Genomic DNA, 27,542 nt, shown 5'->3' on the forward strand with positions numbered 1-27,542 from the left:
ACACACACACACACACACACACACACACACACACACACACACACACACACACACACACACACACACACCAGTAGGAATGATACCAAAAGAATATCAATATTTACCGTAATAGCAACAAAGTTAAACCTTCTCACTCTTTTTCCAGTGTCTACATTATACATATGCATTGCAAACACGTCATTGGTACATCATAGCCTTTATCTTGAACTCTACTTATTTTTTGTTTCCTTTTTTGAGTAGATGTTAGGGGGGTAAAAAGAAAAGAGAAGCAGAAATGCATGCCCAGCCCTAGAGTCATGAGCTCTTCAGTGACTGCATCTAAATGTGCAAAAACAGAAGCTGGTTTAATCTTTTTACATACACCACCTTTAAATTAAATACACTTCTGAATGTCTCTCTTCCCTTTAACATCCTCTCGATACATGTCTCCCTCTAAACTTTGGTGTAAAATAAATCCTCTCTCATTCAAATGCAACCCATAAATGAACAGTCTAAAATCACTTTTACAATAAAGTGTAAAATCTGTAACGGTTTGTGGATTTCCTCGCTCAGCGTTCATGCAGGGGTCAGGATTTAGAAAGGGAAAATGATATCACAGTTATCATCTGGGAAGAGTTGGGGCTTGTGCGTGAGGAGGGGATTGCTAACTAGGTTGGATTAATTTCTGATTCTGTTTAAGAAGTACAAATAAACTGATCAAAGATCATTTTAATAATGAGATTTGGACAAAGTGGGATAAAGTGTGATGTTATAGGGTTGAATTCTGTTTCTTTCCGTCTTAAGGTTTTCTCTTTGCTCAACGCATGCTCCCTGAGAAAAATCAAAGAATGATCTCGCCTTCTTATAACGTTCTATTCCTTCTTGTTCTCGCATCCAAACTCTTATACCAAACAACTCCCTCACACGTCTTGTACTCCAGCACAAAAATATACACCTGATGATAACCCTATACATCAATTCCAATTCAATAAAAAGAAGACACAGTATGATTGTCCTTCCATCAAAAGAAACATGCCTTCTGTGTGCAGGGGGATGAGCTGAGAGAGACTCATGCATAAGTAACACTTGCAGTAGCAGCAGCAGCAGCAGCAGTAGCAGAACAAGAGGGAACCTTTTAAAAACACCACTGATTCATAATACGCCCCAAATGAGGTCTCAAGCTAGAGTTTTAGATGTTGAGTTGATGGGATCTTTCTATGTGTGTGTCCTTGGCAACACTGCTTGTCCAATCAGAAAATGGACCACACAACCTGTTGCCTTGCACTTTGCTTTCCACCCATGATGTGTAGGTGGTGGGGGGGCTTGAATGCGTCCTGAGAAAGGGTATGCATCAGTTTGTGGATGTACTGTATGTTTGGGTGCATGGGTTGGAGGGTGAGGACAAGTTCAGCTCCGGCTCCAGTCTGGGAATAGATCAGGGGTCTTGAGGGGGGGGGGGGGGGTTCAGAGGGTCAGTCTCTCCCTGGATTGAGGTCGTAAGGTAGCAGGTGAAGGGGTCAGGGGTCATGTTGTTGTAGGGCTCGTTGTAGTTTCTGTCGGTAAGCGGTGTATTTTTGCTCCACTGTCCGGACGCGCTCCGCCTCCTCGTTCCCCAGGATCACCAGGAAGTTTTGAAGCTCAGGGACAGAGAACGCATACCACTGTCAGAGAATAACAGAAACAGATTAATACACCATGGCAGCACGTTTTTACTCATAGCCTTCTATGATTCTCAATCAAAAAGTAAAATGTATTCCCTCTATAATTCCCCTTAATGTTACAAAATAAAACAATTGTGAGAAACAATACAAAGCGCAGAAGTGTCTGCCTCGAGACCAAGAGTGTGTGTATGTACCACTTATTTGGAGCAGTGAAATAAATGTATTATTTTGAGGATCATAATTGAACGAAAGGGAAGGATTCAGCCCTTAAGGGTCCATTTCTTTTCTTGTATATTTGTGTAGGTATGTTCAGATGTATGTTTGTATGTATACTGTGTGTATCCCACTGATGTTATCTTGTGTGTGTGTGTTTTTTCTCACCTCCACCTCTCCAGTCTCATTTTCTTTAAGGACAAAGCTGAGCTGCTCTGGGTCGGGTCCTGTTATCAGCCTCAGGAGAAGAGGACGCTCATACAGAGGAAGCTTCTGGAGCAGATCTGAACGGGACAGAAACATATCATTTATTGTTGTCATTTACACGTGTTTCCTGCAAATGAGAAATTGAAGCTTTGTATACGAACAATGTAATTCTTACGAAGCTCTTTTTATGTTTGTACAAAAATTACACTTCCGATCATGGACCAACACCCCTTTTACTTGTATATGTGTCATATTTCCCCTTTTTTATTCTAAAACTTAAAATGTGTATGAAATAGTATGGACCTTTTGCTCCAAGTATTATAATTCTTTAAAATGTTCTTATGTGAAGTGTTTTCCAGATATTTTTGTATCCATCTTTTTGCACATTATAATTGTATCATGCCTGATATTAAGTGTTAAATGCATTAGGTGCATTAACTGTCTTCAAGGCTAAAGGTACTCTATTTACAAACACATTTCATTCAGAGGGTACAGTATGTTCGAAATATTACATTTACAGAAAAAGTAAAGGGATATGGCGCCACCTTGTGTAATGTTAAAGGTGGGGTAGGTAAGTTTGAGAAACCGGCTCGAGATACACTTTTTGTTATATTCCATGGAATGCTCTTAACATCCCGATAGCAATGAATATCTTAAGTGCTTTGACAAAAAATCCATAAAAAAATGTCATCTGTGGAAGCCGTAATACTGTAAAAAGCACGACCAATCATTTTAGCCGGCCCGGCTAAAATAACTGGATGGCCTACCTGCCTGTCAGCCTTCCATCTGGTCACAAACTTATCTCGTGCCCTCATTGGTCATGTGCGCGTTCGTGTGTGTTGGAGGAGGGGCTCTGTAAGGAAGTGGCAGATTTTCTCCGGTTGTGTATTTTCAAATTCTAGCGATCTCGAGCCGGTTTCTCAAACTTACCTACCCCACCTTTAATATTCAGATTTGTTATCATTACCAGTAAATTAAAGTTGTTTAACCTTTCACCCAAATGAAACTATATTGATTGAATTATAATTAGATCCAAGTGTAATTCCTGTGATTCTTTTGCAGAATGACATAGCATCTCCCGCCCACTGAATAAAGAATGATGAACCGCTCTCGGAAAAGAACAGAGCCATAAAAAAACAGCTCCATTCACAGAGATGTAATCCCCATCACTGTAATGAGTTAGCATCCACCAGTGTTCTCTCCTCACCCTGTCCGTCGCGGTGCGTCTGCCTGTACAGTGCAAACTTGCGGGGATTATCCAGCACCATGAACTTCTTCAGCAGGCCCTGGATGACCTCGCTGACGGTGGTCAGAGAGCAGATGTGGATCTGCTTCACACAGTCGCTCGGTAGGTAGAAGGATGTTCTCTTTTCGCTCTGCCCACAGTCCGACACATCCTGGCCCTCTGACGGTTGAGTGCGGCCCCCCGCCTGCCTGGACGCCCCCTCCGAGTCCCCCGCCTCTACAGCGGGGACTGTGACCGGTCGACTGAGCCTCAGGTTGACCTTAATGAAGCCTGTGTAGGATCCGTCTGAAGCCTGCAACGCACAGAGAGGAAGAGGAAGACATGAGAGAGTGGAGGCACAATTTAGTGTTGAAATGTGCACTGATAATCAAGACTGGAAACAATTGTATGTGGTTCTTTTAAACATTTTGGGAAATACAGTTATTCGTTTTTTTAAGGTCTAAACCGATCTCATGCCTGTACTAGTTTAACATAAAGACTGGGCTGGAGGAAGAAAGCTAATCTGGATCCGTTTAATCCAACACATTTTACAAATATGATATATGGTGTTGACTCATGAGTTTTGAGGGGCTGGTGGGATAATTAAGCACGAGTCTTCTCCTCTCACTCTTGGCAAATAAGCAAATGTACCATACACTCTATGTATGAAGACAACGTGACATCACCTGTTGGTTTGAGGAATATAGTTTTGAAGCATTGGGTTTGGTATTTTGGCCATTGCTATCTTGGTTATTTGGAAACAGATGTGACACTAGAGGGTGGAGCTAAATACACCAAAGCTTAACATTATTAGGCCACTAAAACAATACAATAATCATCTTTTGTGAACTGAAATCAATATGTCATTGTTGGGCCCTGTCAATCACAAGTTATCCCTGCTTTTTTAGTGTATTTTAATCGAAATGGGCCAACAATTTACAAAATGGACACCATGCTGTAGTAAAGAAGACTCAAAACTAGTGATTAACTACATAAAGTTACGTTCACAATGTTTATACGGTTAATAAATCAAGTAAAAGCTTTATTTTCTCATAGAATTCACACAGCATTTAGATGTATCTCCTCTTGTGTTTAAAAGTTTCCCTTACGCTTGAATAACATTATGGCCCAGCTCAGTTTCCTGTTTCTATTCATCAGATGAAAGAGAGGAAGTTATAATAATCTAGTTTCATTGTTAGTTTGACCTTATACAGTACGGTGCATTCACCATCTACAACAAGTGCTGAGAACTTACCAGATTCATGCCATTTTCAGAGACTTGAGCATTATACTCCTTTATCCTTTTCGACACCTCCTCTTCTGATAGGTCCTTTGTTCCTCTCGTCTCTTCCTCCTTTGCTTCCTTCTGCTGTGAGGCAAAGAGAGAAATGTCAATATACAAATATTGATTCGTTCTTATTTCTTTAAACCAGCAGATGGTGCTGCTTCATTAACAAGTCTATGAACACATTCTCCATCTAGCCTTGCTCAAGTTGATGAATACATATTGGAAAACACCAGAATCAAGAGAAACCATCCCATCCTACAAGCCTTTCAGGCAGAAAATGTGTCATATGTTGTTGAATAAACCAAATCTAGCCCTGTTCCTGCACTACTTGTGGGAAAACACCTCCTTCTCATGTCCTCCATCTTTATCAGCTGCTTCTGTGACTGACGCTGATGGGTGACACTATCTCTTCCTCCTCAGTGTGGTTGCACAACTCTGCAGCTCTCCATGGGGACAGGAAATGTGAATGGAGCACATCTCGCATTCAGCATCACAGCAGGAGAATATTGAGAGCACAGCATCCCCCTTACTCATTTCCCTGTGACTAGGAATGAAAAAAGGAGAGCGAAAGACAGAAAGGGAGGGAGGAAAGAAGCTATGAAAGATGGGAGCACCCTCCCAGCAGGCAGAGAAAGAAAGGGGTGAGGACTGATGAAAGAGCGGCTACTGAGCCAGCCTTAGCAACACAGAGTTTGACTGGGTTATTTATAGTACAGAGGGATGCATCCTCTATCTCATAATTGTACTTTTTTTCCCTTCTCTTGTACGTTTGCATTTTCTGGGCCAGAGAGAGTGAGAGACAGAGTGTGTTTGAGAGAGAGAATGCAGGGCAGCAATCTGTAGGGGAGTCCTCGGGTTGTGATGAAGTCACTGTTTCCTTCAACACAGATACAGTGTGTAAGTGCATGAGTGTGTCTCTGTGAGTGCACACCTTGTGGTAATAAATAACACACAAACAACACGAGTGTAACTGAGCTCATCCTTGCAGACATTCAGCATAAGAGGTGAAAGAAATGTAACGTGTGTGTGTGTGTGTGTGTGTGTGTGTGTGTGTGTGTGTGTGTGTGTGTGTGTGTGTGTGTGTGTGTGTGTGTGTGTGTGTGTGTGTGTGTGTGAATAGGAACAGTGAGAACATAGATTTTTGTTGCTGCTGTTATCTCTTACACATTATTATCAGCCTCTCCTCTGTCATCATGGTCCTTCTATCATAGTAATTGTCCGTGTTGCGATGAAACAACAGAGCTATTATGCTCACAGCATGTCACAAATGCAAAGATTACAACCGGTATCAGTTCGGACACAAACACATCAAAATGCATATAAGAATTTACACTCTGACCAGTTAACACTGGTTTTGTATCTCTGCATCATGAATATATAAATACAAATAATAAAAACCCACACAACTCTGGTGGTAAAATCGAGGCTGAAAATAATAATCCGAGGGGATATAGAGGAGTTGACTTGTTGACTTGACTTGGCAAACAATTTTTAATGACAGTAGTCAAATGTTTTCTCTTAACTGAAAGAATAGGAAAACAAAATGTTCGTTTTACCCCCCAAAAAATCAGCCTCTGGTAAAGTGTCCACTGAGTATTCGGTAATTATCTGATGATAACAATATTACAGGTGACAGCACAGGACCAGGCCAGTTAATCCAGTTTAATGATATATGTTAAGATAGATAGATGCAAAGCAGCTTAAGTGTGTAAGATATCTAGGACTGTTACATAAGGGTCACACACACTCCCACACACACACATACACATGCCATGCAGACACACACACCCCTCAGGAAGACATGAGTAAGTGTTGATGCTGTCACTCTGATGAGATCAGACAAGAGAGGTCATGACTCGCTGAAATGTCGCTGCAAATAGTCAGCATTAAACCGTGTGCTGAACCCTGCTGTGTGTCTGCAGGCTTTTTGTTAACCTGACCAAACTCTTGACTGCAAAACCTCCAAGTGTGTGTTAGTGTGTGTGTCTGCAGGGTTGACATCATGATCTTCAGGTAAGACTAAACTCTAGGATCTGTTACAACTGGCCAAGATTGAGGACATGGAAAACACTCACATACAACACACACACATGTATGTTCACATATACACACACACTTCAGCAAAAGTGAAAATGCTCTGACACTATGCTTATTTAAAAACGAGTATAGTACCATACACTATATATTATATAAACAACATATTGTTTCTTTAAATCGTCATTGTGCAAGTCAACTTGTGCTATTAACACATTGTGAAAGACTATTACATTACACTCAGCTATAGTTTTTTTTGTAAGTTGAAATTGAGCATCAGTAGAAAGCAGCATTTTCTTTCATTGGTGCAATTAGTTGTATCTAGGCAGAATTCTGAAAGCAGCAAGAAGGCAGAACTGAACCTTCGTACCTGATTATATATCGCCAGGGATATTGTTACATGATATCATGCAATCCTTTGATGCTTTTTCGTGTCCTTATGGTGCTAATGCAAGTACTTTTCAAAGCATTGTAATGTGAAGTTATGCAAAAATATTTAAAAGTTTAACATCTAAAAACATAAAAAATTTCCCTCTGAAATGTTGTTGAGTGTAGGAGTCGTTGTAGCAACAACACTCTACACGTGATGTGTGCAATAAAATACATTCTGCAGAGGTGTACATGTAAATGTGTATGTGTGTGTATCTGCTTTTTATATAACAGTGATATAACTCATTCATTCACATTCACTACATTAAAAAGGACAAACTGAACAGGCCCCCTGCTTATCACTCCACCACACACACACACACACACACACACACACACACACACACACACACACACACACACACACACACACACACACACACACACACACACACACACACACACACACACACACACACACACACACACACACACACACACACACACACACACACACACACACATTACAGCTGGCTGGCTAAACTGGAGCAAAAGGCTCAGCTCTGGAAATAATTCATAAAGAAAAGAAGGTCTGAGCTCCCCTTCCGCTGTTTTGATGAACGTAAGGATCTCCCTGAGCATGCATGGAGGACGACTTAACACAGTGACACATTTAGAATTATTTAAAAACAAAATATATGATTATGTCTATTATGTTATTCCACTCTGATATTTTCATCACTCTTTCATACTCAGACAGAAAAATGACACTTTCGCTGCATGTCTACTTTGAATGCTCTACCAGTGGATGCATTCAAGAACCAGCCCCTCCTATGTTATTTCTCTTACTGTACTGGTATAGCTACTAATATGTCCAATCATTTGTCTTTGGTTGCGTGTTGCCGTAGAAATCAGGCACCATCAGCTGGCAGCTTCTGTGCCGGCAGCCTAGACAAGCTAACCCCAATACCCTCGTGGCAGCAACCCTAACTCCTCATGCTGACAACACAGCTGGTCAATTATTCAGGGATTATACCTTCTCCAAGTCAGACACCAAAGGCACCGCCAGGACGAGGACAGCAGGAAGAGGGCTGAGCGTGTTTTACATTAATGCAAATGTCTGTGTAGTTTAAAGAATTTGTATCTCCAGGGTTGTTCTTGCATCCAGGAACACTTCTCTATCTGTCACACTTTTCTATCCTTCAAAATATTCACCTGCTGTGCATCCTGGGACCCTGCAGTGTGATTAACACTGTCTGTCCCAGAGTTACAGTATCTGACAGAATGTGTGAGGTAACACAATGTACAGTAGACCAAACACAAGTATCAGGAAGTGTGTGCCAACAAACCCACGAGTTGCTATGGTAACAAGGAAAATGGTTTTTCTACAGTTAAGTAGTTGCCCCTCACAAACACACACAAATACACACACTCACAGATCTAGTGCAAAGGTGCCAGCTTTGTTTCTACGGAAACCTTTCCCACGCAATGTAGAGATAAGGACTCTGGAATCTGTAGGTTAACGTCATTATCTCAGTTTCTCTGTTAAAACACTGCACACATATTGTTTCTGTGACTGATGCTAAATCCTTTAGCCCCTCACATGATAAATGAGCTGCCTAAAGGCATCAAGGCTGCTGAACAAGGCCGGCAGATCAATGGTTCACAACAGAGGTTTGACAGTAACCCCTTCCTACACTCTCACACATCTACAGGCCTGCTTACGAGTGACACACATCACAACTTCCTCTACACACTTCTGCTTTCTGGTAGCATGTTTTTGATATAAATGGCTGTTTGGTTCCCAGCACATCTGAAAAAGCCGTAATCTGAGTTTGTCTCACTCACACAGTTTGATCTATCAGAGTGAGTGCTGCCCTGATTCTGTACCTTAGGTGCATGATTGGGCTTGCGGAAGAACGAGGTCTTGGCTGTGAAGAAAGAGAAGTCTTCACTCTCGTCATCCAGGCTGCAGTACCCGCTGCTCATGCTGTTACTGCTGGTCATTGAGGGGGTCAGCACTGCATTGACAGTCATGGAGAGGTCCAGAGATGGCCCCCGGCACCGGTACAGCACGTTGACAGCTTGAGGAAGTCCTTTTTGATCTCGAAAAAACACAGCAGTGACGTGACACTCAGCCACGATCAGAGTCCACCCGCTTCCAACTGGCCTCTACACATCCAGAAAAAGTCAGTGCTCCTCTGCTGATGCATCCAGGAGAGTTTAAGTCCCGCCTGTGAGGGCGAGACAGGTGAACTCGGCTCAGATTCGGTGCTTTGCGTGCTACCAGAGAGGGGACCAGGAAATCCGAGAGCGAGACTTGTCACTTCCTCCTGACGCGGTTGTGTGTGCTCTGACGCCGGTGTCACAAACAGACCATAGAGTATATGCACCTGGTCATTTGCAGCTGAACATGCTAAAACTCATACAGAGTATGTAACCATCTCTGAAACACACACACATATTTAGGTGTGTGCTGGGGTCATGGAGTCAGCTTACAGGTTGGTTTCAAGTTCTGCTCACCTGAAAGCCCCTGTCATACCAGCAAACCGACGCTAATAGAGGCATGCATGCAATACCACATCCTGCTCTCTTGTGTCTCTGAAAGCACCGGCTGTGAGGAAACAAAGAGAGGTTCAATTCAACTCCGACATTCATGTGCTTGAGCATCCATCCGTCCCCGGTCCGAAGTAAACAGCCGCAGAAGATCTCTTGGCTGCAGCAACAATACGTCCATAGACCCGAGCTACCTCTTCTCGTACGTTGCTTTGGCAATACTACCAAAGAGGCAGATGCCTCCCACTCATCCTCTCTTTTTTTCCTCTCTCGCTCCCTACCTCTCCTCTCTTCTCCTCTCCTTACTCTTTCTGCCCGTCTTTGCTCCCGTTGCTCCCTCACTCTAGCAGCCTCGCTCAACCATTTGTGGTCGAGTGTTATCAGCCAGCATGCACCCTCCCCCTCCTCTCTCTACTCTCTCTCTCTCTCTCTTCCTGCAAGCTACTGCACCCCGCAGAGCATAGCCACTTCCTCTTACAGAGAGAAAGAGGCATGGGTATGTAGAAAGGGAAATGCTGATGAGTGAGAGATATGATGCCTCACAGCTCCTGTTTTGCATACGTTAGAGCAGCAGCGACAGGAGGCAGCAGAGAGGCCGCATGGGGAAGATGGCTGCTTTTCTGGTGACAATCTGCAGCAGGATGCAACGGTTTATTAGAAGCCATCTCAACCCCTCTAAGCATGTGGCTTTTATGATGGACACAGACTTAATTAGGGCAATTGTATGACACCTTGTCCAAACAGGGGACAGATGCTGTCAGGGAACAGAACATAGCTTCCACCGCATGGCTTCTTGGTGGAGGGAAGGGCTCAAGGTGAGATTAAGGAAATAAGGAATGATTGCCCTCAGGATAGAGATTGCGTTGACTTCTAACCTCACACTGACCCTGCAATCTGCCCTCTGACTCTGGCACTGACCCTTTTGTCACAAAGCAGATAAAGCCCCCTGTCATTGCCGAGATTGATGCCGCAACTGTCTGCACCTGCTGTTGTATGATTTTAAAATCTACTCAGGCATGATTAAAGGTAAACCTATATGTTAGTGGAGGGCTGCAGCATGGAGGGGCAGAGTGTCGCCCTTTCATCGGGTGTCTTTCTGTCAGGTTTGAGGCAGCCGAAGACTGATTACCTGCGGCTCTGCGCCTCCCTTCCATCAGTGTAATCACTTAGGGACCAGACAGCATGCAGGGGATGGGACACACACACACACACACATACATACATACATACATGCATACTGAACAACACTGGCTTCAGGTCGATGAAGCCTGGTCAGACTGTAACAGTGTATATGTGCTTATAAGGGGGTAAAAGGGGATCAATTTCTGCTGATGCACACACAAAAAGGGCCTGTATAGATGGAAGGGACATAAAACACAACCACACACACACATAGAGCTGCAGCTATAAAACAGAGCAAGAGGAGAGAAAGAGGAGAAAGAGGACTGCAGGAAATGAACTGTCATATCTCCTCTTGTCTGCAGTACTGGAACACAACACAAGTGCAGAGAGAGAGAGGCCTTAGTCACAGAGTTCACATACCTCCGAGACACAAATCATCAACGCTCACTTAAATCTGACTTTCAGCTCATTATATTTAACCACAGTCATTACACTCGGAAAGAACAAGTGGCAGTTAAGCTAACAAATAAAATACAGAAAGTGTATGCCATAGTTTTGATGCAGTAGATGTGGAATATTGTAAGAAATTGGCAAATTGTGGATAAATGGCCTGAGATGAGAAAGTTACTGACAGTAAAAGACATTTGGTACTCAATTTATCCGCCTGCTTGCTTGCTCCAGTTCTTGCCATTTCCATCAACGTGTTTCAGAGCAGAATTATTGCGTGTATTTGTTCACAGAGTACTACCTGGCACTCTACCAGGGTCTTATTTTGTGTTATCTGCCCCCTAGGCATAGAGTGGCTGCCAACAATCTGCTGAAGGCCTGTGGGGTTATCCAGCTTGTCTCGTGCATGTTATGAGTGTGTATGTTATGAGTGTGTATGTTATGAGTGTATGTGTGTGTGTGTGTGTGTGTGTGTGTGTGTGTGTGTGTGTGTATGAACTTCATTGCGTGGGTGACTGAGGATAGGATGCCAAGAGCAGCATGCACGCTCCCACTCTCTCAGGTTCCTGTACACACACTCATATGCTTACACAAGAGTGGGAAAAAGCCTATTCTGATGATGAATCTTACATCATTGTAATACATAATAACTGTACCATGTGGCTTGTATTGTATGAGAGGGTATGAGAGTATGAAAGAGTTTTAGTTTAAATGCACAATATGTAGTTGTCTGTCGCAATGGGGTCTCTCAATCAAAACATGAAGGAGACAGAGTTTGGGGAGTCATGAAGAAACTTTGGATCATTAGTGTGCAGTCTGCTCTTCCTGGTTAGGAAAACATCATTGTGAGGTTTTTAACTGGAGCCGAATTATCTGCAGAGGTTTCCTCCTCTCCAAAAAAAAAAGATTGGTAAAAAATGGTAATACAATTCTGAATCAAGCAGTTTTGCTTAAAACTTATTTTTTAACCCTGCTGAGAAGACAACTATGTCCCTTGGTGCTGATGGACAAGCTACTGCTAACGTTAGCTTAGCTTGTTTAGCTGATAACTTAACATCCAGACATCCAATGATTAATACCTTTTATCTGGTGAAATTATATAGTTAACATAACTAAGACTATTTTAACTATAAGTGTATCTCAAAACGAGCAAACAACTACAATGCTAAGCAAAGGGAAAACAACGCCATTAAAAGAAGCGAACAAATGACCGACCGTAAGCATGACGGATTTGTCTAGGTTTGAACGTTGTTGGAAACATTTATGATAATGCGAGAGCACAACTCAACAACATGTATTACATACATGTAACCGTTTTAAGACATGTAAGAACTGGAAATGTTACATATTATACCTATAAATAGTGGATGACTAAATATTTACCACATACATAACATCTGAGAATAGATTTAGCAAAACACAGCTATGCCATGTTGGAGGTCCCTGCGGAGAACAGTGATTAACCTAATTAGTTTGCGGTCTTATTAGAGAAGCTGATTGAACAAATCAAACACATTCTAAAAGAATAGGAGAGATCCGAGGAGTCCCAGAGGAGGATAAGGAGGGAGACTATGAGAGCGAGAGAGCAGGTGAAGGGGGGAGGAAGGCACATCAGATGTGACAGAGCAGATTCTGTGCTGGGAACATACTGTGACCGAAAAAGGAAATTAGCGAATATATAAATTCACAAGTAGACAACCGGGGAGGAGAAGGGACAGCATGTTGTGAAAGAGGAGGATGGTTATGTAAGAGTGTAGGCTTGGAGAGATGCTACAGTATGAACTCTGCCATTACTCAATGTTGACTCATGAAGAGTTCAGCACACTACATTTTAAATTAATGTGTTTGCCTTTCTGAGTGCCTCTTAAAATGCCACATATAGGCCGCCTTATCTAGTATGTTTTCTATTTAATTTGAAATGCTCACCCTATACTGAGGGGCAGCGGAGGAGCAGCGTCTTCTGGGAGATGGAGTTTCTTCTTCTCTGTCCTTTCGGTTGCAGTCCAGCTGGACCCGGCTCTCACACTCCAGGTGACAGGTGTAGCTACAGTCTGGGGAACAGAGAAACATGCTGTCAGAGAAAAGAGCACACACAGTAGGAGGAACCAAATAATAATGAATAAAACATTACTAAACATTGACCCAACACTGTGATCAATAAGCCTCTGGAAATTCATGTTGGAGAGTGTAGTGCTCAATTGTCACTTAAGTGAATTTAAAATGAAGTTTTAATCAAACAGGTACAGTCATATAACTTCTCCCTTTACAGAGAATTTGCTCCATCTAGTGGCCAATGCTAGACTCACACATACAAGGCACCAGACTGCAGAGCGACAATGCATCAACAAAACAAACCTAAATACACCTTTGTTTGTAGAGTGAGACCTGCACACACAATACTTAAAGGTGGGGTAGGTAAGTTTGAGAAACCGGCTCTTAACATCCCGATAGCAATGAATATCTTAAGTGCTTTGACAAAAAATCCATAAAAAAATGTCATCTGTGGAAGCCGTAGTACTGTAAAAAGCACGACCAATCATTTTAGCCAGCCCAGCTAAAATAACTGGATGGCCTACCTGCCTGTCAGCCTTCCATCTTTGCACAAACTTATCTCGTGCCCTCATTGGTCATGTGCGCGTTCGTGTGTGTTGGTGGAGGGGCTCTGTAAGGAAGTGTCAGATTTTTTCCGATTGTGTATTTTCAAATTCGAGCGATCTCGAGCCGGTTTCTCCAAAATTACCTACCCCACCTTTAATGTTATAACTTGTATCATTAGCAAAGTAATAACCTTATGATAACAACTCCTTTAAGATCCACTTTTATACCTTCAACAGATGGCAGGAGTAGTCTTCTGGTATATACTCAATATATAATGGATATACTGCACAAAGTCAAGCTAAGAAAATAAAGTAAACAAATACAGAAAGTAGTATAGGCATACTGTATGCAAACAATAGAGCAGCTTTTGAACGGCCAACTCCCATCTTACTGCTAAGCAAGAAAAGAATAGATTTAGGTGCTTCCCCCAAGGTTTCCTGAAATAGTCCACTGCTCTGTTAATCTGTCGCTGGTCCCACATGTGACAGCCTCGGCTTGTTTATGTCTGGCAGACTTTATTGCGGCCAGAGGTTTTCCCACTGAGACGCATAGCCTCACATCTGACTTCTCCGCTGTCGGTGAGATAATCCTTGCTAAAGAAAGAGACATTTTTTAAAAACCACATGAGCAGAGAGCGAGAACAGGGGGGGTTAAACTGTGAGTCAGATCCTTTTTGTGGTCCTCACGCAGGAACGTTCCGTGAATTCAACTCAGGCTATATAGATTTGATAAAAACATTATAATATTTCAACAATGTTCAGTTTTAGAAGCCGAAGCTTGATTATTTTCTTCAGAACAACACATTGTTTTCTGGTGCGCCTCTCCATGGCTGCTGTCAAAGAGCTGAGATCTGCCCGGTTGTTTTTCTGTCTGCTGATATTAGCGTCTCTGTCTGTGTCCTGCTGAGAGAGGGACACCACTGCGTCTCGCACGTTCATCAGCATCAGCACCGTAGCCATGGCAACAAGCTTCTTGATGACCATTGTAGAAAGGGAAGAGCTCAGCTTACATAAGGGCCCCAGTAAACAGCCATGTGTAGAGGGTTTTCTGTTATGTATTAGCAAAACAATTCACTTTTATGCCTGGGATTAAGGTATTTTCAGTATATCTTGTTTGGGGGAAAGAAATGCTTTATGTAATGGCAGGTAAAGTAGTAGAGCTGATTATAGAAGCAGCAACAAGGAGGATAGAGTAAAGGGAGACATGACAGGGCGTACTGACTGGAGGAAATTGTGTAGCAAAAAAAGGAAAGTTCAGATAGAGGATGCTTTGCTCCTGACAGTTTGAAGGTCAGTGCGTTGAGAGAGGGAGACAGACGTAAGTATGTGTGTGTGACAGAGACCGGTTGGCAGTGAGAGACAGAGGGTGAGAGGATAGGGCTGCAACGCCTCGCTGACAGGAGGGATGTGAGGAGGAAAGTGTAGAGTTCAGATAAGGGATGCTCTGCTCATGATAGTTTAGAGGTCAGTGCAGAAAGAGAGAAAGAGAGGAAGAAAGGAAGCACAGGGGAGGGGAAGAGAGAAACTCCTTTCCTGTCCTACTTACTTTATTTACTCCATCCAACCTCACTCTGGATCACAGACTGTGCCTCTACTTCTATATATTGAAATAATATAATATATGGGAGATAATCCTTGCTTTGTTGCAGTTGGATGAGAATATTGACACTACTCTCGTATCTGTATAGTTTGAAGCTGCCATCATCACAAATACTGCAACATTGTGACAGAGCTTGCCTGGCTTTATTCAAAAGTGCCAAGATTCATGATGCCTATGAAACAGTTCATAACAAATGGGCATTTAGAGGAGCTGGTACGTTGATAAACTAAGCTGGCCACATACTGTAGGTCAATTTTTTTTGTTGCCCTAATGATACTCTGTATTAAGAGTTATTATGCTTATTTCACAAAATGTCAAACTTGACCTTAAAAAATGCCCTGTTTTCTTTAAGCAACATTTTATGTTAATAATGTTTACATCAGAGTTACTTGTTAAGGTATAATGGGTTTATTTTTGTACCATGTGCATAAATAATACATGGTACAAAGAAACATGGAAACTAATGGAAAATAGTGGCCAGTGGCCAAGGACTGCAAAGATTAATTAAAGAGTCCCTTTGTTGTCATCCTCAACACTGAGTGGTGGTTACATAGAGAGCATTTAGCCCTCTCCTGATAATTGATTAAGAAGACAGGAATTACTGCTGGGCGTATCGCAAGGAATATGGGCGGAACCCCGTTCCACACCCACAGTGAGATACACCACTGTCAGCAAGTCACGGTCCACCTAGGATCCTGAATATTCCCACACTGATAAGACAAACTGCCTCTGTCTCTCACTCACACACATATACTGTATTTACACACGAGAAATTGACATTTGAAACCAGTCCTGCCTGATTCTAAAACCACAAACATACACATAAATAAACAGAAATTTGTGGTAATTATTTTGTGATAGCGCAGTGTTAGTTTTTGCTGACTTCCTTGTGAAAATATATGATCCACACCCTTAAAAAACCCTAGAGTTTTGATCAAAGTTATTACAAGGTTTTGGACCAACCTAAATTAGGTGGGTCAGACTTTTTCTTGTATGCATACGATGTGGACATTGACAGGCTCGCATTATGCTGGACCTCCTTAAGATGCTGCCTATGTGAGCGCTAATGAGCGGTTTTAAAAACTGCAGCAGCAGTCCAGTGGCCCAGAAGGACTCTGAAGGTTATGCAGGCTTGCTGACACCAACATAATCACAGAGAATCAGGAGACGAATGTGAAAAGAGAAAGCAAGAGCGTCAGCAAAAAGTACAATTTTTCTGATGTGACCTTCTTTGTTGGTTGAATTCCTGACACACAACTTCTCTGCTAGACTCTATGTTTGTGCTTATAGGGGTTTTCCTGGTTGCTCTTCTATGGAAAGTACACAACTATTGAATGGGGAAGTGGCTTTAACTTAAAGATGGCGATAGGCCGGTTCTGCTTTTTTCGATTTTTAGGAGAAGTTGTGTTTAAGTCAACTGATAGGAATGCCACTAAAGGTTTTGTAGAGAAGAACCTCTGACGTTGGATTTTGCACAAGAAGAAGTCATCCAGTCCTGCTTCCTTCCTATCCTAACGCCAGAACAATACGCACACAAATCAACATTAAAGCAGAAAATAATGAGGGAATGTTTTGGTGTATTTCATATATTAAGCTGTTACTCAAACACACTTCATTCTTTCAAATAGAACTGGAAAGTACCTTGTACTTTTTTACTTTGATTCTTTAAAGTCTGTACTGAACCAGGAAAAGTAGCCTTCATGCAGTCTGCTCCCTTTGAGTGAAAATTGCTTTACACATTAACTTCAAGAACCTGTTCCAACAGACTCTTTTAAGAGTATTTATGATTTAAAGGCAAGCTATTCCAGCTGTCAGTACTATACTATATGAACTATATGTTTGGTAAATTCTACATGTGGCTGTTATGTTAGCGAGGACGCCCCAGTAAAATATACTTAATCACAGCGAGGTATTTCCTGGTTAAATAGAGCTATTAAAAAAAAGTAGACACTAATCATGAACGTGCAATAACACCTGCATGCTGCCCCAAGGATGACTGTAATGAAGTTGAGCCATAAACACTCATTAGCATGTGGTCCTCCCGCACAAAGACCAGAGTCTCCAGTCTGTGTTGTCTCAACAAGAAGAAGGGCCGTGGTGTTGTGTGTCTCCACGGTAGACCGGCCTCGGCTGCTCGTCTTCATCAGGAGGATCGTGCACAGACTCCCTCTTTTCCAGTCTGATTGCTTTCAAAATGACAACGCCTCCAGACAGAGTTGGACGATGATGCAAATGGATGGAGATGGAAAGAGAGAGAGTGCTAGGAAACTCCATCAGTGCAGTGTAAAGTGATGAAGGAGCTTTAATGTGGAGTATGTAAAGATCTATATGTTGTGGCTGTGTTAACTTCAACTGCTGCTCTTGGGTCGATAAGTGTGAAGGGAGCCAGGAAAAGGAGGAGCTCGATAGCAGAGCCTAAAAGGACAATATTGTTCTAAAACAAGAGGACATTCGGAGCGGAAATATTTCGACTGTTTTCTTTCTGTCTCCTAGAATCTATGATGTTGTCTGTCCACTCCTATTATTCTCATTTCTGCACCATCTCCTTTAACGTCTTAGAAGATAGGGGATATGGGTGGTTGTTGTTTTTGTGGGAGACAGGGGGTGTGGGACAGACATGGGAGGGTAAAGACGCAGATTAGCAGAGTTTCTCAGGTCATGGAGGATGTCTGTACGGCTCCAGATAGAGACATTGGGAGGGGGGGAGGATAAATAGGGGTAAGTTAGCTATAAGGCAGTGTCGATGATATTAACACGGTCTGTAATGAACCTAAAGGGGGCTCTGCAGGTCTTAGGCGGGAATTAAGAGCAGCTTTGGGGGGCTTTAGCCAGTCTGATCCCATCACAGCTCATTTGGAGCAGTTATCCATGTTCTCCTACTGGGAGGCTCATACACCATGTACTAGTACTGCTCATCATTATACAAATATCAAAATAACACACTCAATGAGCTCCCAGGAGACTCACACTCCATATGCTGACCCACCAGTTCAAATCTCTATTAACCTAAATAAAGTCTGCCCCAGTTCCTCTCTGACATCTGTGAGTGTTTGTGCACAAACAGTAACTTCATTTGATTTGACTGACATTCTTTATCTTCATCAACCCTGCATCTTTGTCTTCCCTTCCTTTAATTCCTCCATCTGTTGAGCCACAGACGCTCCCAGAATCAAACAAACAAGAGAAGATTCACTGCTTATTCTGTCCAGTGAGCTGCAAATGTACACAGCCATGAATGTTTCATTTGATATCATTACTTAGCGTGTGGGTTTGGGGGGATTTGATGCTATAATTAGGTCTGTCAATAATTATAATTACGTTATTGACTTATTGTACAATATATTGACATGACCTCAATATTGACCTTGTGTTTAAATGCATGTCGTGTGTACAAAAGTATGTCACCAGCCAACACGATGCCAGAATAAGAAACACGGTTTGCCATCCCATGATAAGACGTTTGTTTATTGTTTTGGTTGCGTGGTTTCATTTGATTTATGTTTCATATATTTTATGTAATGTATTTTTCACATTTCTTTTCCAATGTCTGAAGATTCATTGTAAATAACAAATGAAATGCTCTTTAAAAGAGTGAACCTGCTTTGTTATGCTTTTATCAATTTGAATGAAATGGCCTTAAAATGGCAATGATAAAGTTTATCGCCGTATTTCCGGGACAATTAGTCTAGCAGGAAGGGCCCTCAGATTTTGAGATACCCCTACCCGAGGTAGAACAAATGACAACAATGATTTTTCTTATCTTTAGGGTCTCCCATTAATGAAATTGATTGTTGTCAAGTTTTATTTTGGGGGAAAAAATGTTTTTTTGGTTGTTCTTTAGAACTACCCCAATCCCTGAAAAAGAGCCAAATTAGACCAGGCCGAATATGGGAAAGGTGACAAAAAAGCCCATAACTTGAGAATGATCACTCTTTTCCTCTTCAGATTTGCTGAGGTATGAACCAGGTGGCTCTTCTACATCACCAAATAGTCAGACCATTTTTTAACTAAAGAAATACTGAATTATAGTCCTGTAAACTTAGCTTTAGTTTAGACGGAAATTGTACTTTTGGTGATAGGAACATAGGACTCAATCACTTTTCTCTCATTTATCAGAAAAACAGAAATCCCTAAAAAATATACCATTACTGAATTGTCTAGGGTGCTATTGAACACTAACCAGTAGTTGTATGGAAATATCTGGTACAGTTCTATTGCAAATTAGATTTCTTTAGACATAGGCCTACCTCTTCTCTGATACAGTCAAATGTTCTGGTCCATTTGGAAAACACAGACTCTCTGTAAAAAGGTTTTTAAGACCAAGCACAGAGATTGGCATCATCAGGTTGATCAGACTCTAGAAAGTTACCCCAAAGGCACACAATACATCACACAACTGTTTTCAAAGACTGAGTGATGAGTAAACTGACCTTTACGTGTCAAATCGGTGGAGTGCCCCAGCATTATGTATTTCCTTGTAAAAACGATTACACAATATCATGATGTTAGCACATTTGAATTCCCCAACATGTTACTGTATTTGTAGCTGTTCAGATTATTTGGAAATGTCCAGACAGCATCATCCGTGATTATGATGTAGACAGACGATAATAATAGATAGAAGAAGCATAAAAACAGGAACTGAAGAATCTGGGTTGGGCCAGTTAAGGATTAATAACTAGGTTTCCCTACAGGGAACACAATCTAAAAATACCCATGATACTGTCTGCGGTAATCGTACTGTTGATGCTGTTTCTGGAGCTTTTTGAGGCTGCAGCATAACGTCACTCAGGTGACCCATTGAGGAGCATCTCGCTGAGTCATGTTGGGTCAGGGTCTTATCAGGCTTACACAGGAGGAAACATACGCACATACAAAAAAGAGCTGAAGTAACATCTTTTGTCAGTCTCTTGCTGACAATGAATCAATAATTCTGCAGCATCCGGCCATTTTTTACCCAACCACTTTTTACCCATGCCACATTGTGTGCTAATGTTACATTATGTATTCATCGCCCTCTAAAAAAACTGCATTAGCCGGTTCTGTATTTGGAGGAAACATGGGAAAAATCGATACATTGCAGCCTCCAGCAGGCTCACCCTTATATCAAATTCCTGCTACATATATGAAAGTCAATATGTTAATCCATTTACAGAGGATCTTCTTGACAGATTGTGAAATTGTGCAAGTCTTTTCAGTTTGTGTGTGTGTTGGTGTGAAGCAAAGAGTAAACTGCAGATCCTATAATGCTTTAATTTGACCTGTTTACTGGACTATTCTGCCATTTACAACCCGATCTGCAGCCTGTGTCCTCACTGATCACACACAATCTTACTCACACATGGGTTTTTACACAAAAGCGAGTGGAATAGATCAGCCGATAGAGAAAAAGGGGGGGGGGGGGGGGGGGGGGGGACAGCCTGATGCACACCATACCCAAATATTTTGGCACAAAGCCGATCGCTGAGGCCAACCCTGCTCAACTTGCCTACTCATCATGTTTCCCTTTTTTTCAAAATACTGACCCCGATCACCAGCAGCCTCTGGACCTCATATAGAACTTTGAAATCCCAGTTTTAACCACTTGTACCACAGATGAAGGATACATCATTTATTAATCCTCCTAATTTTCTCTCATGGGATGAATAAAATATGTCTGTTTCTTGACACACTCTCCGGTCCGTACCTGAGGGGGTGAGCAGGGACCCGTTAGAGGAGGAGCGTCGGAGGATCCTCAGGCTGTCGCTCCAGGAGCGGGACTTGGGCAGCCTCTTCAGCAGCCGCCCCAGCCGGCGGGACACCTGTCCAAAGCAGGCACTTCCCACTTCCCCCTCCGAATCGCCCCTGACCTCATCCAGACGCAGGGACACCTGGCCCAGTAACATTCTGCCCGCCCCGACGCCTTCACCTCCCTCTGACCCGACCCCCTCCCCTTCCTCCTCCTCCTCCTCCTCCTCCTGCCCCGGGACGAGAGGTGCTATCTGTGCCATGGATGGCGCATGGTGACACCATCCGGCAGGCACCGACCTGTGCGCGTAGCCCTCGGTGGTCCTCGTGTCCTGCGCCCGGCCGCCCCTCTGAGGACTGCCCCAGCCCCAGCGCCAGCCCCCCCAGTTCCCCCCTCTGCCATCCCAGCGCAGCCACTCTGCCACCGGTGCCACGCTCCGTATAAACAGCCCCCTCTCCACCCGCTCTGCCACCCCTCCACCTGGACTCCTCGCACACTCCCTAATGCTCTCAACTTGCCTCACACTTTCCCCCCCTCTCTCGTCTGTACCCCCCTCACACCTCAGCGTGCGGATATGAGCCCTAAATCTCTGCTGTACCACTTGTTCCTCTCTATCATCTCTCTGTTATCAATGCACCCTCATCCTCTCTCCCCTCGTTCTCTCTCCCTCTCTCTACTGCAGCACCCACACACTCTGCAGCAACAAACAGCCAGCTTAAAGAGACAGAGACCCCCTCACAATCCTAGCTTCTCTTTCCCCCCGTCTCGTCTCTTTCCAGCAACAGGAGCCTTTTTCCTTTCCGATTCCTCAGTGATGGATTGTTCAAACTCCGTTGAGTAGCGGACACCAGGGTGGGATCTCCATACAGAAGGGGAGAAGCGTCACAGACCACTGCAGAGGGAGTTATTGACGCTGCGTCCTCTCTTCTCCCTCTCCTCGGTGTGACACCCTACAGCACTGGTTGAGGAGAAGTGAGTCAGCCGTCCTGTCTAACCCCTCAACGGTGACATATCTTGTCAGGAAGAAAGCATCACCTCAAATGAGTGTGCATGGGTGCTGGTGAGTGTGGGTTGAGGTGATGCGCAGTCCGGAGGTTATTAATATGCACTGTGAAATAGAAAGAGAGACAGAGAGCTACTGGGAGTTCAAATGCCCTACTTTCAAAAAGAAAGAGTTTGTGAGGAACATGATGTGCTCCCCAGCTTCACTCAAAAGCATATGACATAATCACGAGCATCGGCATATGAAGGTTATGCTCTGATCTTATGCCACAGTTTTTTAAATGCAGTACTGAGTATGACGTTATGCTTTTATTGTAAAAAATCCCTCACAAGAATCGCTCTTAAGAATGTCCTTGTCCTGTCCTTTCTGCCCTCTTCCTCTGCAGTTCTCCGATAACTATCCACCAAGGGCGACCTAAATATAGCCTGGTTGAAAATCCCCACTGTTCTGTCATACATACTGCTTAGCAGCGATGCACGGTGAGGAGAGCACAGAACACCATGCAGGTCTATCTGCCCAAACAACAACAAAAACCCATCTTGTCTCTTTCTCTATTTTTATCAAGGTCAAACAATGCTAAGTGGTGGGCGACCTGACTCTTTCCTCGTTTGGTTAAAAAAACGGAATGTAATGTGTAGTGTAAAACAAGTTTCATGTAACAGTTTGACATCATGTGATATAAGAGTGAGAGTCAATGCAGCCTTGTATTGAGCTTGTGTTTGTTTTTGAGACATATGAGCTCTGAATGAATATTTTGGTTGAAGTTAAAACTATCACACGTCTGGTGAAGCGGCAGCAGTGGTATGCCGGGACAAGAAGGTTACGAGCCATTTAACACAACCTATGTTTTCTTCCTCAACTGTGAATGGATCTCAGAGAGGACTGATGAGAAACAGCCAAAAGGGTTCCTAAGACAAGCTCTGTATTGTGTAGACCCTGGGAAGGGGTAAAATAAGAATGAAATAGAGTTTAAGGAAAACGTACATCCTCTAGAGGAATGCCATTGGGCAGAGAAGGCACTGGGGAGGGTCACTGTTAAGGTCTGTGGGAAATGTGTGTGTGTGTGTGTGTGTGTGTGTGTGTGTGTGTGTGTGTGTGTGTGTGTGTGTGTGTGTGTGTGATCATGTGGGGGCTTTCTGGAAGCCATGTGTCAAAAGCAGTATCCCTCGTTGTCTCTGCAGTGGCCAGCACATGACCTCACATCTGCTGGTGTAAATGCACTGTAAAAACAACAGTCTCCACTCTGCTTGCAAATATTCAATCACAAGTATTTCACAAATGTTTTTTGTTGTTGTTGTGAAATCCAAGTTTTTAGGGGCTTTGATCTCTGGGGCATTCACCTCTTCCTACAGTACTCTGACACAACGAGCAGAGATAACAGGCTGTCTTGCAGAATAAATAAACAGTTAGGGTGAAAATGTAAAAGTCACAGCAATCCGTCAAATGATAGGGAATTAATTGCACAAAAACAGTTGAGGTGTTTATAATGTGTTTGTTTACAATGACTACTCCTACAATGGAGCATTTATGACTGTTATAAATTGAATAACAAAGAATAACATAGCTTTAAATATATAGTCATATTGGACTGCACATGAACCAACCCTTATAGATATTCATTACCCTCTTTAAATGATGTACAACACATTCAGGTGTTGTATTTACAAATACCAAAAATGCCCTCACATTTGCTTACATCTATATTGTCTTGTGTTATAAAGCAACAATTGGTCATATGTTGCTTGTGCTACTCCAATTAGGTTTGAATGACAAGCATGTAAGTGTACATAGAGTAAGCATGTGTTTTTTCAAGACAGACAAACCCCAGTGTGCCACAACAGCATGGTTCCCTGGAAGCTTTAATTAAATATTAATCTGACGTCTGACTGTCTGCCAGTCTGTAATCCCAACCTCTCCATCTCTCCAGAGACATAATCTCAGGCAGGAGACACCCAGAGCTAGGATTAAGGAGGCTGCCATTGCCATTGCCATTGCCCTCACTCACTCCCTAACTCCCTCACTCCCTGCTTCCTTCCTGCCATCCCCGTCATAGCAAATGGCAAATCAAATCACTATAACACAGATCAGCCACTAACAGCATACCACCTAATCTACTGTACAGATTTATATACATGGTACACATTGGATTTATCTGATCTTTTTTTAAAACATGTTTAAAATAGTTTTTCCTTTTATAGTAACTCTCTTTTGTGCAATACACTTTGCTTCTCTGTGCACATAGCAAAAGTGTTTTTTGTTACAAAGAGAGTGAAAATGGAGTTCCCCAAAAACACCAGATTAGTGTTAGTAAAGCCGACATATGTGGCTTATATGTCTAGATCATCATTTATCAGACATGTTTGTCATATGCATCATTATTTGTTGCCCTATTAATGCCTGATGCCACATATGGCTCTAATCTTTGTGTGTATTTATGCATAAAATAGTGTGGGGGGTTGCGGGACAGCATAGACATGCTACAAATCAACCTCCAATTTTACTCCCATGAGAAGCATTCAAGTTGTTTTTTTAAAGCACAAACTCAGACTAAAGCTATAGCAGTAGGAATGAATTCAGAGGATCACAAAACATCTGAGCACGATGAGACTGGGAGCTCTGGCGGGATCGACAGATTTCACTTTGGGGTAAGGCCACATCACAACGATCCCACAAGCACTCGACGGTCCCGGGGGGGGGAGAAATAGCTGCATTACTGTTTCTATAAACTGCATATGCAACAAAGCCAGCACAGCTACAGGGAGGGTGATAAATTGAAGACAGACAGAGGGAGCGAGGCATACAACAAGACAAAGAGACTGAATGATGGTTGTTTATGGTCGCAAGGCCTCCGTCTCTCACTCCCTGTCATTTGCTGGGTGTAGTTCAAACAGAGCATGGCTGCATGTGCGTGCGTGTGTGTGTTGTTTCTATTTTGGCAGTTTTGGTTGCACAAAAATACCCTGAAATTCCTACATTTGTATTGCACGTCATAAATGATCTGGTGACCCCCTGTGACTGTAAACCGCATTTACCTCTGATGTTTTTCCGAGAAAACGGGGAGCAGAAAGGACCGTTTGATCTTGGGTGCAGCTGCTGGCAGGAGAAAGCTAGAGTTAATTAGCTTGATCCATAAAGACAGACTAGTGGAGACAAAAAGTTCTCGGGTTGTTAAGAAACTCATGACTGTGCATGTGTGTGTTTCTCAGGGTATGTGTGTGTGAATAGTGCTCCAGTAATCTGCTCTCGCTCCACTGAGCTCTTGCTGATAGCACACTAAATCAGACAGCTCTGCAGTGCTGGACAAACCCTCGCTCTTTTCCTCCATCCCTCACTCACATTGGCTCTTTTTCTTCCCCATCGTTCCTGTTCTGGCTCTGCGTCTCTCCTCATTCCAATCACCCGGCCTCCCTCCACCTCTCCTCTGACTATTTCCACTATTTTTGACTTCCCTTTTTCCAACCACTTGTAATTCTTTCCCTATCCCTTTCTTCCTTCACTTCTTTCAACCCTTTCTTCAATTGCGTTATCTCACACTGTTCTGCAGCAGCAGCCTCACAGTGACAAAGCGCTGCTGACAACATGCCAAGTCAGCAGCCGCATACACTCACACACCCATTGACAGCATGCATGTACAGTATGTAAGGAAAAGCCAACACATACACACACACCAAATAACTCTCCAGGTTAGACTTTCAGCAGGTGTGTTTGTGTGTCAAAGTGAACACTATATCCGGATTAAATATACGGTATATCTGCCAGGTCAAATTGGCTTGGCCCAAACTGTCTGCGTCCCAGAGCTGTGCAGGTAGGAGTGTTCTCCTCTCAGCAGTACAGTAAAGTATACAGTCAGGTATAGGAATGTGTAGATATAACAGGTACAATACATTTAAAATATTTTGGTTTGTCCTTACATACACACTCAACTGCTACTAGTGTCCCTATAACATAATAGCCTCCTGGTATAAACACATTCTAGTCAAACACATCATTTCATCCCGATTACAATTAAGCTTTTCCAGAAATTTCCTTTTTTTATTTTTGGATCCAGCCCAATGCACCACTATTAATTCTACTATCTTTCCCTCACTCTTTGAGCTGAGGCTGCAAATCCCAGAGTTAGAGCTCTGGGAGGTGAAGCTGGAAGGACAAGATAATGGGATTTCCATGGAAGATTTTTGGCTGGCTCTATGGATTTTGGAAATGTCCTTCCTTTTTATACTGGTTCAGTCACAAAGGCACACTCACACATTTTCCTTTCACACAACCACCAGTATTGGAAGAATGTACCACTCGGCTACTTGTGCCCTTCATAGAATAATCCAATATTGTACCAGAAACAAGATACAGGCCAGACAATCAAAACCTCCAAAAAAGTATTTCTGTTTCATTCAGGGAGAATATAATGAACTGATCACACAAACTGAAAACAGTGTGCTTTTTCAAGAGGTAAAGTTAGTGCTCAATGGCAATGGATGACTATTATCATGTAACTCCAATTGTTATGCAGAAAAAACACTCACAGGAGAGATGAAAACATGATTTGACTCCTTACTACTTACTTTCACACTTGAGTGCCTGCGCAGTGATCTGGCGGCTACAGGCGTCACACCAGTCCTGCGTGCAGGGCTTGGACTCGAACCGGTGTCCTTCACCTTTCTCGGTCCTCACCCGAGGGTCCACTCCCCGGGGGAAGATGGACCAGGCCTCTCTGCGGGGAACCTCGGTGCGGGCCAGCTTGACGACCCCCGTCCTGCCCTGTGTGAGCCGCTCCAGAGAGAGACTGCCGCTGAGCCCCGGTGCCGGCCCGGGGGGGGAGACGCTCGGCTGTCCGCTGTCTCTGCTCCGACTGTCCCGCCTCCCGTCTGCCGCAACCCGGTGCCGGTGCAAGCCTTTGTGTCCGTTCGTGTCCGCTCCGTTTGCCATGACATTGATGCCCGACCTCTTGAGAGAAGACCCCCTCCGGCTACCTGTGTTACGGTTTGTGTAACAGTCGGTGTTGCTGTTGCAGTCACTGTTGATGTTCCCGGTTTGACTTCCGTGAAGCCCGGCTGCGGTGCGGCTGTCCATGCTGCCCTCCTCTCTGTCCCGGTCCGGGCTACGTGGCGCAGCAGAGCCGGTAGGAGCTCCGCATCCCTCCCCGGGCAGCGGTCCTCCTTTCACCGCCGTTGTTCCAGCCGGTCCCGGAGAAAGGGGATGAGTTCCCGGTTGTCCTTCAGTAGTGGCCGCCCCGCAGTCCCCGCCGCTGCCCGAGCTCCTCCTGAACATCATCTTCTCCCAGGAAGATATCCTCGGCAGGGTGATTTTCTTCCTGGCTCCGGCCAGTTTGAAGAGCAGCGGTTCCGAGTCCAGCCTGTGCGGACCCGGGTGCTGCCCCACCACACTCATAGACGCCATTATCCCGTCCCCTGTAATGCTTGTGTGTTGGCTGTTTGGTGTGTGTGTGTGTGTTTTTGAGCGTGTTTTCACTCCGTGCCCGGAATGTAAACTCAGCTCACGCCCGCGACAGCGTGGAG

At 43.5% G+C, this 27,542-nt stretch overlaps 1 protein-coding gene across 3 annotated transcripts; it reads right to left on the reverse strand.

The window, feature by feature from the left end:
* On the reverse strand, window positions 1–27,542 carry rassf5 (Ras association domain family member 5). 3 transcript variants are annotated; one of them, XM_034134909.1, is made up of 6 exons: window positions 26,589–27,542; window positions 13,028–13,152; window positions 4,541–4,654; window positions 3,268–3,598; window positions 2,022–2,137; window positions 1–1,640 (listed from the first exon to the last, which is right to left on the reverse strand). In XM_034134909.1, the coding sequence occupies exons 1-6, from the start codon at window positions 27,421–27,423 to the stop codon at window positions 1,497–1,499; spliced, it is 1,665 nt and encodes a 554-aa protein (XP_033990800.1). In that variant the 5' UTR covers window positions 27,424–27,542; the 3' UTR covers window positions 1–1,496. The 3 variants fall into 3 exon arrangements, with proteins under 3 accessions (XP_033990800.1, XP_033990801.1, XP_033990802.1); XM_034134910.1 differs by lacking the exon at window positions 26,589–27,542 and adding an exon at window positions 20,985–22,021; XM_034134911.1 differs by lacking the exons at window positions 13,028–13,152; window positions 26,589–27,542 and adding an exon at window positions 8,867–9,946.

Source organism: Trematomus bernacchii, unplaced genomic scaffold (assembly GCF_902827165.1).
Source record: "Trematomus bernacchii unplaced genomic scaffold, fTreBer1.1, whole genome shotgun sequence".
NCBI classification, from domain to species: domain Eukaryota; kingdom Metazoa; phylum Chordata; class Actinopteri; order Perciformes; family Nototheniidae; genus Trematomus; species Trematomus bernacchii.

What these genes read in the sequence shown, in the direction of transcription:
- rassf5 (XM_034134909.1), bottom strand. Translation starts at nt 27,423, where the DNA reads ATGGCGTCTATGAGTGTGGTGGGGCAGCACCCGGGTCCGCACAGGCTG. An exon ending in CCGCTGCCCCTCAGTATAGG is followed by an intron (nt 4,655 to 13,027) that starts GTGAGCATTTCA and finishes TTTGCCTCACAG; the next exon opens with CAGAAGGAAGCAAAGGAGGA. An exon ending in CTGAAAATGGCATGAATCTG is followed by an intron (nt 3,599 to 4,540) that starts GTAAGTTCTCAG and finishes TGTGCGTTGCAG; the next exon opens with GCTTCAGACGGATCCTACAC.